Source organism: Homarus americanus, unplaced genomic scaffold (assembly GCF_018991925.1).
Source record: "Homarus americanus isolate GMGI-L3 unplaced genomic scaffold, GMGI_Hamer_2.0 scaffold57980, whole genome shotgun sequence".
Classification (NCBI taxonomy): domain Eukaryota; kingdom Metazoa; phylum Arthropoda; class Malacostraca; order Decapoda; family Nephropidae; genus Homarus; species Homarus americanus.
The window spans coordinates 15,677,918-15,692,489 of record NW_024716703.1 but is presented as its reverse complement, the minus strand read 5'-3'; the positions used below and the strand labels follow the sequence as shown (position 1 = coordinate 15,692,489).

Genomic DNA, 14,572 nt, shown 5'->3' with positions numbered 1-14,572 from the left:
ATTGGCCCTCACCTGTGTCACTTGTATCAATTGTATCACTATCCACCACAGAGGCTTGCAGGGCCTCTTTGTCAAACTCCCCAAAGTCCATATAAGTCCATATCCTCACCATAATTATCACTATCACTGACTTGGGCCGGCTGTGGTGGGTGGGGGGTGAAGAACTGGTAATGTTTTGATGACTGGGCGACCTTGTGCGCACCATATTCGCGCAGCTTACACAACATGGCGGATGGCGGGAGGTTTGGATCCAAAAATGGCGCGGCTCGCCAGCCGCTTTCCGCGTAAAGGGGTACACGCACCGCGGAATGTGAGCATCCTGGGTTCCGGCAGGGCACCGCGTAAACGTGGAAACGCGGAATGTGGGACCGCATAAAGTGAGGGTTAACTGTACTGTATCCGACATTGACTGCTTTGAAATTCCATATTCAGCGCATATTTGCGAGTGACCACCACCTTTTTCTAGTTTTTCAATCACCTTTAACTTTTCGTTCACTGATAAGGTTTTAGGCTTAACCTTCCCACCACCCTTACAGACACCAAACACTTTCTTAGGGGCCATGGTTATTGTCTAATTTTTCAATAATGCAAAAATATGTATGCTACATCAGCCTACAGCATAATTACATTACTAGCAATGTCAAATAAGTTTCAAAATAAAGTTAAGCACGTCTAAATGGCAATAAAACACAATCGACGGAACAAGAGAGCAGAAGTGATGCTCTCATGGGCAACGCTAATTTATGACTGAGCGCGTGATGCGTGTCCCTTTGTTTATCAGCATGGGTGACGTGGTTGGCCCACCTGATATTAAAATATTTAAGTATAAATCTGTGCATTACATATTGGTAACTGGAGTGTGTTGTTCATTTTACACACACAGTGTACATTACACCCACACAGAGCCTACATAAGTTTCATACACAGTAATACAGACCTTCCAACAACTACACATTTGTAGGGTGAGTATGGCATTATAGGTGATGACACATGGATGCGGGATGTGTGTGAGGCTCTGCCTGTCTCCAATGACTGCCAGGCAGAGCAGCTTAACTGTCAAGTTGCCCAGAGGATGATTTTCATGTGGAAGAAGCTATTCTTTGTGCATAAAATAATATATATTGTACCAGTAAATGTGAAACATAAATAAAAATTATAATAATAAATAACAGAAAAAACAAATTTGCATTGCCATTTGGAAATTGTATCATTACACATGGGACATGAGACAAAATAGCTGAGAATCCCCATTCCACTCCCCCTCTCCCACTCTGTGTGATGATAACCACTGGGTGTGTAAGAAATGTTTATTTCATTTATGTTTTTAACCTTATAATAATGATTTTTTTTTTTTTGCACATTCTGTATGAAAGATTGTGTGTGCATGTTAAGAGAGTAAAAAAAATGAAGAAAATTATGTATGTCTACCCAAAATTACAAGTTTAAAAATAACCGCTGTGAGTGCTAACTCTGACTCTTAAGGGTCTCGGAAACGGAACCAATTTTTCCCCATAAGTTATGAATATCAATATACGGTCAATCACCTAACGATGGCTTTTCGAAGTCCCTAACTCCATCATATAATGGTTAACACCTGTACTCACTTAAATTGCTGAAAAATCCTCTATCTTAATGTTATGACCGACTTTGTCAACCAAATTTGATTTTTTTTTATAATTTGGACCATTTGGGTAGTTTGGCAAGGGTACGTCCCCAAATTTGTTGAATCAAAGGGGTTCAGTTGTAATTACAGTATTTCTTTTTTGCCCATTAATATCTCATCCATGTAGTCCTTTCTCTTATACATATTTTTCATTACCTGTATATAGATTTTCTTATCCACATTCTCTACATAATTCTCATCCATGTAGTTTTTCTCATGTACAGTGTTCTTTCTGATCCACAGTGTTCCTTCTAATCCACATAGTCCTTTCTCATCCACATCCATCTCATTCATATACAGTGATATTCCCATTAGCCGGAACAATTGGTGCAGAGCACTTCCGGGAATGAGAGATTTCCAGGTAAAGAGACGACTCTCAAACCCAGAAAAAATCCCTCATCCCCGGAATTTTCTGGGTAACGGAAAAATTTTCTCGGAATTTCCAGAAAATGCACCTGACTTTCATCTCTCAAACCCAGGTAAAACATCCCCATCCCTGGAATTTTTCAGGTATCGGGAAAATTTTCTCAAATTTTTCCGGAAAATGTGCCCCTCAGAAAATCGTTCCGAAAAGCGGAATTTTACGGAAAATTCTGGCTTTGGGAACGATTTTCCAAGAAAATTTAAATTCCGGCTATCGGAGAGTTCCGGGTTTGAGGGATTCCGGCTAACGGAGATATTACAGTAGTTTTTTCTTGTCAACATAGTCCTTTCTCACTCCTTTAGTTCTCATGCATATAATTTTTTGCCTGCTTGTATTATTTCTTATACAGACAGTCCCTGACTTATGATGGGGTTAGGGATCCAAATCCAGGTCATAAGTCGAAAATGCGAAAATAATAACTGTATTGTACATAGAAAATGTAAAATGGGTGTCTCTTTTTCTTTTCAGCACCACAAAACTCTCACTTTTAAGCTTGCCAGCCACTTTAAAGGGAATTACAAACAAAAAATTTTGTCAGAATACAGCACAATCACTAACGTTGGGACTCGAAAATTAGTAATTTGAAAAAATTTTGGTACGATTGAGGTGGTCGTATGTCCGGGTGGTCATAAGTCGAGGAGTACATACATGTAGTTTTTTGTTTATCCAAATATTCCCTTTTGATTTATTATTTGTTCTCACCACTTCTTTTTATTCACATAGAGCCATGAGATGTATATCCACTTTATTTGTGTATTCTTAATACTTTTCTCTGAGCATTGAATTTAAGACTTGTGAATCTACACTTGACACATCCTCCTAAACTTAGTTTGCATTTATTGCTACCTATTGTATAGAATTACTTTGGATAATCCAAAAACATCCTTCCCTCTCCCTCCCTCACTCCCACTCCCCTTAAAAAGTTTTTTCCAAAACAATAAACACCATAATGAGACAGTGCCAAATGGGGTATACTTGTAAGTGTTTGCTTCATACTGAGAGAGGCCTTGTTCAGTGGAAAAATTGTGTTGCCTTAATTACTGGACACTGCTCCCTCGCTCCCTCACTTAATGGGGTTCCATTCCCAGAAAACGTCATGTAGAGTGAACCCATTGCAACAAGGGGAGATAAAGGATGCATCAGGTGGACCCCAAAAAGTCCCCCATCCCCTCCACACACACCAAAAATACTCCAAAACCAAAGTTCAAATACATCGTACAGCTCTAAAGTAGCTCACTAATAAACATACATCTACCAAATTCACTTAAACATGATGTTGTGGAGACACTGGTGTGTCCATGAAATCAGTTCCTCAAAGTTTAACACTGCGGCCATTTGCAGACACTGGCTGAGTCATGCATGGGCTCCCTCAAACCTCACCATAGCAACCCGGCCCAGCTGGAGACTTCCCTTAGCAACGCACCACCTCCCACTGGCACACGAAGCAATGTTTAATCAATTTATGTTTTTAATCTAATGATAATTTTTTTTTCTGCACATTTTGTATGTAGGATTGTGCATACATGTAACTGAATAAAAAATTAGAAGAAAGTTACAAGTTGAAAAATAACCATAACATAACTCCCGCTAAATCTCGCTGCTGCACAAAGAAAGGTTTACATTCATTTTATATTTTTGACCCAATGATGATGATTTTTTTCACATTCTGTATGTAGGATTGTGTGTACATGTAACTGAATAGAAAAAATGTGAAGAACTTTTAAGTTGATCTACCCAAAATTACGACTACGTATAATCTTCTCTGCATTCCTCTCGATTGATTTGATCACGGGAAAACCACTCTGACAGAGTGGGCAGATTGGCCTCTCTCTAGTCATAAGAACGTCTAACTTAGACATGATGAATATGCATTTTAATAAGAATAATAAATATACAGCAGGTCCCTGACAGACAAACGTCCAACTTACAAATGCCCGCCGATACAAACGGTAATAAACTTGAAATTTACAGTACAGTACAGGTATTTTATTTACCTGATAACTCATTTTTTACTTTTATTTACTGTATTTTGTCATTCTATTTCTTTTTTTGTCTTAAATTAAGTGATTTAGTTGTACTCGTGTATAAGGACTTAGGCTATGATATACTGTAGTGGGATTTTAAACATTGTTCTGTAAGTACGGTATGCACATAGCATGTGTCTCGACTTATGTACAAATCTGACTTAAAAATGTCCTCAGGAACGGAACTCGTTTGTAACCTGGGGACCCCCTGTATTGTACTCAAATATGAAGGGTATGAAGAATGATGGTGGTGTAACATGTTGGTTGGATGTTAACATCTGACATAAGTGGTTGATTGGCCTTGTTGTAGTCATAGAAGAATGTCTAATTTACTCTCTAGGGTAAACTTGGTCCTACTCTTCTTTGCTAGAGTGTCTCTAGGCAGAGGGGCACTTAGTGAATGTTTAGGTGGAGCCATGGTGACGAAAACAGGCAGAAAACTGAAGTTAATCCAAGCGAAGTTTTTGGTTGTGGCTGGACTGAGTACTAGTTAACTGTGAGCCTATGGGGCATTAGAATTCTATCCATGGACTGTAATGGACTCGTCCGCTGGCCTGCGCAAAACTTTTTTATACTTGACCATGTTCAGCCAAATTTTCTCGTGTTAGCCTGGGACAACCCACATTCGAGCAAATCTTAGCCCCGTGTTAAGCGAGACCGGGTCGTAATAAAAAACGTGTTCAAGGAAAACCGTGTTGAACAAATCTATATTAAATGAGGGAGGAAAGTATATAATGAGATTGTTGTACAGGGTGTACAGTACAGTACTGTATAGCATTTTTTGATTGGTTCAAGTCATCCTTGTAATATTAGGCTGCAGGAAAAGGACACTAGAAGGAGGATGCTCTTCTGATTATAATCACAGATATAATACCAAGGTGTCTGATAGAAGTTTCCGAGTTAAGTACAGTAGAACGTCGATATAACGTGAGCTATGTTCCAAGAGAGGTCGCTTTAAACCGAATTCGTACTAAATCGAAGTGTTGTTTCAATGGAATAATTTAGTTTGGTACTTGAGATGCACCTCAGCCCATCTCCTAGAATAAACAAAACATTGTTTTTTGTAGTATTATGTTAAAACAAACACTCATAAATCAACACAGCTAAAATTAAGGGATGCGAAATGGTCTGTTTACTGACTGGGAAAATGGGGAAGGGTGAGGTGATATGTTTGACAGTTGATGCCAAGGTTTATTGCTTATTTATTTATCTGTCCTTAAGAGTGACTTTAAATTTTTCTTTTATAAAATGCCACTGAACTGACCTGGGAGAATATAATTAACATTGGTGGAATTCTTATAAGATAGTGATTGGTTTGAATATATACATGCTATAGTTCGCATTAGACATACAAATTTTAGTTTTAATTAATTTTATTACAAAGGGCTAAAATTTTTATCTCGTGCAAAATATATGACGTTTATATTCAAATTATTCGCTGTCTTGCAAGGATTCCAGCAATGCAAATTATATTCTCCTAACTTTAGTCTGTGATATTATATAAGATAAAAACTGTAAGCCTATAACCACCCAACCCTGGCTGGGAGGAGGGGGGTGACAGTGACACGTTTGACAGTTGGGGCCGAAGGTCTAGTGAAGTATTTATTTGTTTATTTATGTCCTTTAGATTGAGTTTTTGTTTTTTGCTTATAGAATGTCACAGAAGTGACAGGGGTGAATATAATTTACAATGCTGGAATTCTTATAAGATAGTGATTAATTTGAATACATATTCATGCTATAGTTTGCACTTGACAAAAATTTTAGTAATCGTTTAGTACATTATTTTGAGTACATGTACAGTACAGCTTTGCCCTTAGGACAGTGTAGCGTGCCCGGAGAAAAATTAGGCGCAAATTTTAAAATATAATGCACCAGATTGACTCGCGCAAAATAGGAAAGATTCTCTTTAAATTAAAACATTGTCCTTAATTGTGGATGTCGCTTTAAATCAATAATCTTAAATTGAATCACAACAGCAGATGTTCAAATTTCCATCCAGTCTTGATTGTGTTTAAGGAAATATAAAAATTATACATTCTTGCATATTCATGAATGATATGAGAACATGGCATCAAGTGATGGTAAAGTGGTAAGAGTGAGTGGATAACAACAAGTGGAGAGAGAAATTTTTTTGTTTTTATTTCTGTGATGATGTAAGTGTAAAAAAAAAAGCGAATAGGGAAATGCCAATGTTCAGAAGCTTACCACCACTTTATGGTGATGGTCAGTACTGTACGTAGAAATTTTATCACAAACATGAAGAATATAAAAATGTACCATTATTTTAAAGGTTATGAGAAATTGATCTTCTTAAACAACTCTACATAATCTTGCAGATTTACTTATTTGTACACAAAATTGTCAAGGCCTTCAATAAAATCAATATGTGTTGTTAAGAACAGGCAGCTTTGATTGAAGTATTTTTACAGATATGGTTGTTGTCAGTTTCTCCCCAAACTTTCAACTTTTCCATTTGGATTACTGGCAGCTTTATTTCTTGAGTGCCCTATTCTTTTTGTATATATAGTAGTTTGTTTCATATGGCAGCTGTTTCACTTGTTACTGACAGACCAAAATTTATTTTTATTATTATTTTTTTTATTACATGTGACTAAAGAAGTTAATCCATTTTCAGTATTTGGAATTACTGTACATATACCATTAAAAGGAAAAGAATATATTAGAAACTTTATTGATTTTATGAGTATTGTATGTAATGGGTGATGTGGTAGAATAACATTATCAAGGAGAGAAATATGTTTTCAGCAGCTTTACAATCTCAGATCAGGTTTTAGAATTCCATTAGTGTTAAAGGAGCAGTGTAAGCCAACCCACTCAAGTGTGGAAAATGGCACTAAAATGGTGGTGGTGGTGATAATAAAGAAGGTTGTAAGCCATTCTAGTTATATTTTCATAATGGTATGAGATTTGGGCTTTGAAATTTAATCACTAAATAACTTTAGTTAGATCCAAATCAGTATATTTTATGTTTTGTTACCACATTTATGATGTTATTTGATGATTATTTTTATTCTTCTTGATACCTTCAATTTGGCCACTTAGGTATTCCCTACGTATAGTAAAATTCGACGACACATTCGGTCATACCATGCAGTCATGCCACATACCTGTTCCATCTGCAGTAAAGAGATGCCTTCGATTGACAAGCTAAAGATTCACATGCTAAGGTAAGTAGAATTCCCCCCCAAATTTTGAGATGTATATTCATGGATGAGATTGACACCATACTACTTGAAAGTAATTTTAGACAAGCAGAAGTTATGCTAAAAGGTATTACAGCAGGGCTTTGCCATTCACACCCATACCCTTTGCAGATTAGTGCATTCATGATGATTATTTATGGGCTTGGGTGAGAGAAAATATAAGAAGTCAACCATGAGTTGGGCATGAAATTATCAAATGCCCACCCCTCCCCATCACACACAGATACACGTACACTGAGTAGTTTAACTATTTTTTTTTTTTATTCTTTGAAATTATTTAACATATGAATGTTCCTGTGACAGGGTATTGACTGAGCTAAATTATTGTCATGAAGCACTACATACAAGAACTGATGCTAAAAGTACTGTACAGGTACAGTCATAGACAAGAGTTCTCCCCGCAGTGAAGCCGAGTCACTGGAATGAGTCTCCGAACTGACTTACCGTGACTGTTGTATCATGTTTGGGGTCGATGCTGCTTCATTTTGGGAGGGAGCAAAATTCTGAGCCCAATTGTACCCGTATATCTATAGTAAATCATGATTCGCCTTCATCAGCGTAGTACGTAATTGATCATGATTCGGAATTTGCTGTATTTTGACAAAGATAGAGCCGCTATTACCTGGAGGTAATACTGTACTCCAGCAATTACACCTGCCACAGTATATGCAACATCAGTTTTATTTTAGTGATTACCCACATCTTTGTGTTCATTTAAATGTCTGTTTATGTACAGTAAACCCACTCTTAATTCACCCGCTTAATCCAGATTCTCTTGCAAACCGGACTGGGGTCCAACACCAAACACTTTTGCTGTATCCCCAACCCAGAAAAACACAACCAAAATCCGGTTAGTATGGGGGAAAGTTTGCGTAAGCGGGGCTGCCACCGTGGTGGAAGTGGTTGCTGAGAAGCACTAAAGTGAAGTGGCTAAGAAATATGAATAGTGTACAGTATATAGAGGTATAGTCAATGAAATTGCCAGTGAAAACATAACCTCTGGCATACATTGTGAGTGCCATACAATCACCTGTCTGAACCACCTCATCACCTCAAGACTCAACTGCCTCATGATAATTTAATAATTAATAAGTACAGTATTAGCATGTATTAACAGTAAATCATGACAGGCACAGAGTGGGGGTGTGGGATCACATGGGTCTGTTTGGGTCTGGCCATGTAGAGATCATGCGGGTTCAGCTTGACCCCATAGCCTCACGACATAGAAAACCTGTGAAAATAAATTTTTTCTTGCATTCCTATTTTCTACTTAACCCTCTCATTGATCTTCCAACACAAATCGAATTTCTAAGCATTCCCATGCTGGCATGACTCTGTCCCCTTCCGCTTGACTGTATCTCACACTGAGAGAACCCCTCCCATAAGCAGAAATGTGGGAATAGTGGACCAGCCCTATAAACCACCCAAGTTTCTCCCACTAGCCTCATGGGTTGGCAGAGATATCTCTTGAGCGTATAATTTGGGTCTGGATCATGTTACCCAATGTTTGCTAAAATGGAAAAAAACTTTATTTTACTGACATAACCTGCATTGAAAGACTGTGAGGGGATGAGATTTCCAACCATGGCCAGGAGTACCAGAGGGTTAATCAAATTTTACATGTTGAACTTGTATTTGTCGTTGCAACTGTATAACATTTTATTTTGGGAAATTGAGTTCGGAGTTCCGAGTGAATGACTTGCGTATAAAAATTTGGAACGCATTTTTTTTTTAATCTTTTTTTTTTCAGGAAAATATATTTTAAGTTCTTACTAATTTTTTCTCAGGAAAATAAATAGCACAAAAACAGTGCTTATACTTGTTAAATAAGGGAACAATTTGTCAAAAGAGGGTGTCAAATTTTATAGTTGAAGTTTCCAACCCTTTTCCCTCATTACCCCCACTTTGTGGAATTGTGGTTCTTCAGGATTTTCAAGAATGCAACCCCTATGAATGGCAAGACCCTGCTGTATGTACATAATAGAATTAGTTTAATTTGTATGCTATAATTTTGTTTCTGATAAAAAATAACTACCAGTAGTGATAACCTGCCTAAGCACACATTAGTCTTCTTTTCTTTTTTCCAATCAATAAGTGCTTGAAATTTTATAAATGTCACAGCTAAAAAGATAGACTGGACATATTGACCAATATTAACTGAAGAATAAAAAGGATTGTATAGTTAAAATATCCAAGAAGAGTGATTGAGTTTATGTTTCTTTAAAGTTTGTTCCGATAGAATTTTTATTTTTATATTAATATAGTTTGACAAGAATCTATTGAACATTATTACTCTGTAGTATGTACAATAAGATATTGATGGGAACTTAAATTTGGTCAATAATCAATTTATGTAGTGGATGAGTATGTATGGTTTATTTATTTGTTTCTTAATTCTGGAATAAGTTATTTTGTCTGTAGTCCACTGAATGGTTGGTTTTCTTTCCTCTTTATATTTTAATGTTCTGAAAACTTGAAGTCTATTTTGTTTTGTCTTTCTTTTAGTTTCTTTTGTGTGGCAGGAGGAACAGTAGACTTTTGAGACTTATTATAATATAATTTCTGTGCCTTCATATTTTGATGTATAATAATGTTCCAGCCATTCTGATCGGCGTGACTTCCTCTGTCCAGACTGTGGAAAGAGGTTTAAACGAAAAGACAAGCTTCGTGAACACTCAAAGCGCATGCATTCAACTGAACGTGAAGCCCGAACCTCAAAATCTGTTGCTAAAGCCCCACCCAAGTTTGTCCCTAAGGTGCAGTGGAAGTAATTATGTCTTGTACAGTATTATCCAGATAACTTAACATGTAAGGAGTTAGACAAGCATTAAGGAAAGCAGCAGGTATTCCTATTTCAGAAAAATATGTGGTTTTTCTCACTGCATTAATACTTCAGTTTATTTATATTTTTATGTCACCTTATGTGGTGCTGTAATTATTCCTCACATATTGACTATTTATTTTGAAGAAAGGTTTTATGGCTAGTCACCCCACTTTAGGTGGCTGATATGATGTACTTATTAAGCCATTTCGTTACATCCAGGAGATCGAACATTAGTGCCTGGGGCTAAACTTAAAATTGGTTTGTCCATCCCTTTCTACAACCATTGCCCTGAAAGGAAGAGTAAAAGCCAAGCATATGACAACATTTCAGCAAGTGTGCACCTTACATTTTGTCTCATTTTGGCTACAAATTATTTTCAACAGTCAACTCATCGATTCCTAGCCTCACCAGCACATTGAGCAGGTAGTTCCACTGCTCATTCTTTATTCCTGTAAATAAATGATTCAGCTCATTGCTTGTTCAGTGGGAAAAATGACAGTGCTGACGTGCATTAACCAACTGTTGTGTCTGTAGTTGAGTACTGCTCCAAGGTGGTCATCAGTTATTACAGATTTAATACTTGATATGTTCTGAGTTTTTACAGAAATTTCTGCTCATATATGTATGTTGATCTGAATAACACTAAAATCCTTTGAACACAAGCCTTTAGCTTTGAAAATAGTGTTCACAATTACTGTACAGTATTAGGAGAGACAGAAACAAGGAAATATCATTGACTTGAGCTGCTTAACCCTTTTGATGCAATTGCTGTAGTATATACGATAAACAACGCCAGTGGAACCACTACACCATATGCTGTAATAATTTACCTGCCCATACAGTAAAACCCCTATAATTCAGAATAATAGAGGCTCTCGTCCTTATAAATTTTTAGACTGGAATATGAGGGACACCTTCAAAGGGGAAAAAAAAAAAGAATCAAAACAATGCCACTTCTCCGTTATTTGCCCCAATAATATTTTTTTAAATTCTATGTACAGTACCATATTTAGGGTTATCAGACATGATAGCTCAAACACTGGTCAATGATGCAAAAACAAGTGGAAAAAGCTTGCATGTTAGACCATAAATGCATACTCCACGACTGACCAATATGAACTGACCCTGACCGACAGGGGTGACTTGTAAACTTGTTTACACTGAGGCAGCAGTTGCAACCCAATGGCAACATGTGTGTCATATATGAGGAGCTCAGGACCATAATCTGCTATATTCCAAAATAGAAAATGCTCACGTAGGAATGTGTGACATACGATAGTCTTTTCAGAGGACTCTCACCCACATAAACATGTTCCCAATTGGCTCTCTGACTTACCCACTGGACAAAGGAGAGGTTGGGGAATACAATACAATACACAAGACGTTTCAGCGATCTATGGCTCCTTGCAGGTTATGGTCCGTAGCTCCCCATATATCCCTAAATGTCTCTCATCACCTGAAATTTTACCAAATTTTACAAGCAAATCTTTACAAATTGTGAGTAATTTTGAATTAGAGGGGTTTTACTGTACTTTGAATATTATTGCCAGATAGACTCATCTTGTTCAATCAGCTGGCATGTAGGGAGGTGACCACAAGGCCCACGACCCATAAATTTTCTCAAGGTCTGCCACTTTATTTCAAAATATCTCTCTCTACATCATATGGCACAACTTTGGAAGGTCAAATATTTTTTTTAATTTTAAAAGATTTTCAACTTACTACACACTGGGGGTTCAGCTGTCTACTCAAGATTCATATAAAAAAGGGTTGAAAAATAATGGGCTAGAGGTATTTAACTTTCAATCTTCCTGCATAATACCGACATTCAGACTTCCATCTCTGAAGCTAACTACATCAGGTTGCTCCTCTTTCATCTTACACAACACAGGTTTTTTTTTGGGGGGGGGGGGTGAGGGGAATGTAAAGTGTGTAGGTAATATATGTGTAACAAGTTGGTTTGTATAAAACTGGATCATTTGCAAAGCCCCAGATTATGAATAGTAATGACCGACTGTACATCACACAGATGCAGACAGCAAATACATATGATACCATACTGTACTTTCTAATACTGTATTGTACCTCCATCATTATAAAATTGTTAAGAATTTTTGCATGAAGAATTGCAAAGTAACTTACCATACGTGAGTGAAAGCAATAGTAACAACCTTAGGGTTTACTGTGTAAGCTAATGGTAGGTAGTACTAGTATGATACTGTTCATGTTCATTTTTACATATTTGGTTCATCAGTGAACTACATATATTTTATTCAGGTTCATGACATACAATATGGCTATCCAAAATACTTTTATCATTATATATCTTTTAAATAGTATTTTAGTAACAAGACTAGTTGAGAAGAGCCTGGTTTCGTTGAGCTTAGTTAATATGTACTTTTTTCCTAGGTTGATCCAACGGATTATAAACAGTTTGTGTACAAGTGCCACACATGCCTCCTTGGTTTCAAAAGGCGAGGAATGTTGGTGAACCATTTAGCCAAGCGCCATCCCAGTGTGGACCTGACAAGTGTACCTGAACTTAATCAGCCCATTCTCAAGGCTACGCGATGTTATTACTGCCAGTACTGTGAAAAAGTAAGGGTAATAGATTCTATATGCAAGTCTCACTTAATCATGTGGAAATTAGAAACCTTTAAATGGAGTTAGGTTTTCACATCATTAGAAGCAAAGATATAATTTCTGTAAGAGATTGATGATTGCTTACATTATTAGATATTAAATTTTTTTTTATTACTGTGTCACTCTTTTAGATGTATCGCAGCAGCAGTAAGCGCAAGTTGCACATCTTAAAATACCACCCTGGAGCAGAACTTCCACCGCCTTCCACAACGCACAATGAGAGTGAAAGTGGTGAAGGACCATCTTTTTCCCAAACTGTTGGTGCCACTACCACATATCCTCATCCATGTAAATGGTGCTATCGTCAGTATGCCTCACGGGCACGACTCCTGCGTCATCAACGCCACCAACATCCAGATCTTTGTACTGATAGTGCTTCACTCAAGGATTATGCTGCAGATGTTCCTGAATCAGAAGTGAATGATGTTGATCCTTTGCTAGAGAGTCCTGCGGGGTTGTCTGGAGAGCTTGCATTAGGAGGTCAACTGGTAGCAGATGGCAACCTTCTGCGTAACCACCGCTTGGTGAGCTTAGCACGTGGAGAGCCTGGTACTTCAGGAACAGAGGGCACTGAAGATGACTTACTAACTCAGGCAATGGGGGAGATTACACCACTAGCAGGTGGAGAACAATATGTACGTTTAATAGGCACTGGAACAGAGGGTCAACAAGTGGTAGTGGGAACAACACAGGCAGCTCGTCCCTTGTTGGTAAGCAGTGATGGAGGACAGCAGGGTGCTACATTAGCATTAGTGACAACTGACAGTCCTGACACAGTCACCCTCTCTCTTCCAGCTGGCCAGTTTATATCTTTGATTCCAGGATTTTCAGCAGTATCTACAACCTCCAGGTCAATAACAAATGGTGCAGGACCAGTTAACATCCACACTGTCGATGCACAGGAAGGGGTAGGATCCAGTGGGGCGCTTCAGGGAGAGGGTGTATCAACCATGAGAATGTCATCCACATTAAATTCTTCTTTAAATGATAATAATGAAGCAGAGGCTGTTGAGCAAGTTGTGTTAGCAACCCACCAGCCTCCATCACCATCTAGTTCAGTGTGGCAACAAGCACTTACCTTTGCCAGTTCTCAGACATGAATAGTATTGCTCTAATACTGTACAATTAACTTATGTTCATACAAGTTTTTTCTTTCACATTGGGGTAGGACTGGAATAAATATGACATGAAATATACTGTATTGAATTTGTTTATGTATATAAATCAACTGCCTTAGAAAGTTTTATATCTAGAAAGGGGAAACTCTAGTCATAAGTAATTTAAAATCTAATCATATTCAACCTTGTGTAAAATATTTTATTGCAATCTATCTAGTCTTTCATCTAATTAAATAAACTTGAAATTCACATTACTGATAATTAACTCTTGACAAGGACATTTTATGACTGAATCTAAACCCGGTGACTCATATTTTGCCCATTAAGTCTGCAGGTTTAAGACCCAGGAAATCCTCAGACAATAGTGCCTGGGACTAAAACACTAAGTAGTTATGCCATTCTTATCTTAACCAAACCCTTAAAATGGGATCTTTCGAATCAACTTGCCATTTAAAGCTTAATGGTAAAAGACTATATGGGTTGTGAAGTTACAGCCTGCAAGCAAATTTGCATGGCTTTGCCACAAACTATCAGTCCAGGCATCGGTTTTTAATTCCAGCCCACTTCTTCATTACCTTTTGGGAGAAGGAAGGGTGGTGGAGTTTTTTTTAGTCCAAGCTTGGCCATATCTGAAACCAGCTAGACAAAT

The 14,572-nt window shown here is 37.5% G+C and overlaps 1 protein-coding gene across 1 annotated transcript in view; it reads left to right on the top strand.

Moving 5' to 3' along the window:
- Positions 1-14,174, top strand: part of LOC121858312 — a gene marked incomplete in the record, with an annotated part of 213,104 nt that extends 198,930 nt beyond the window's left edge. Inside the window, 4 exon segments of the mRNA XM_042354645.1 lie at positions 7,178-7,302; positions 9,938-10,094; positions 12,572-12,760; positions 12,937-14,174. Of these exon segments, the coding sequence (XP_042210579.1) occupies positions 7,178-7,302; positions 9,938-10,094; positions 12,572-12,760; positions 12,937-13,905 (1,440 nt within the window).
- Between the last annotated feature and the right edge of the window lie 398 nt (positions 14,175-14,572).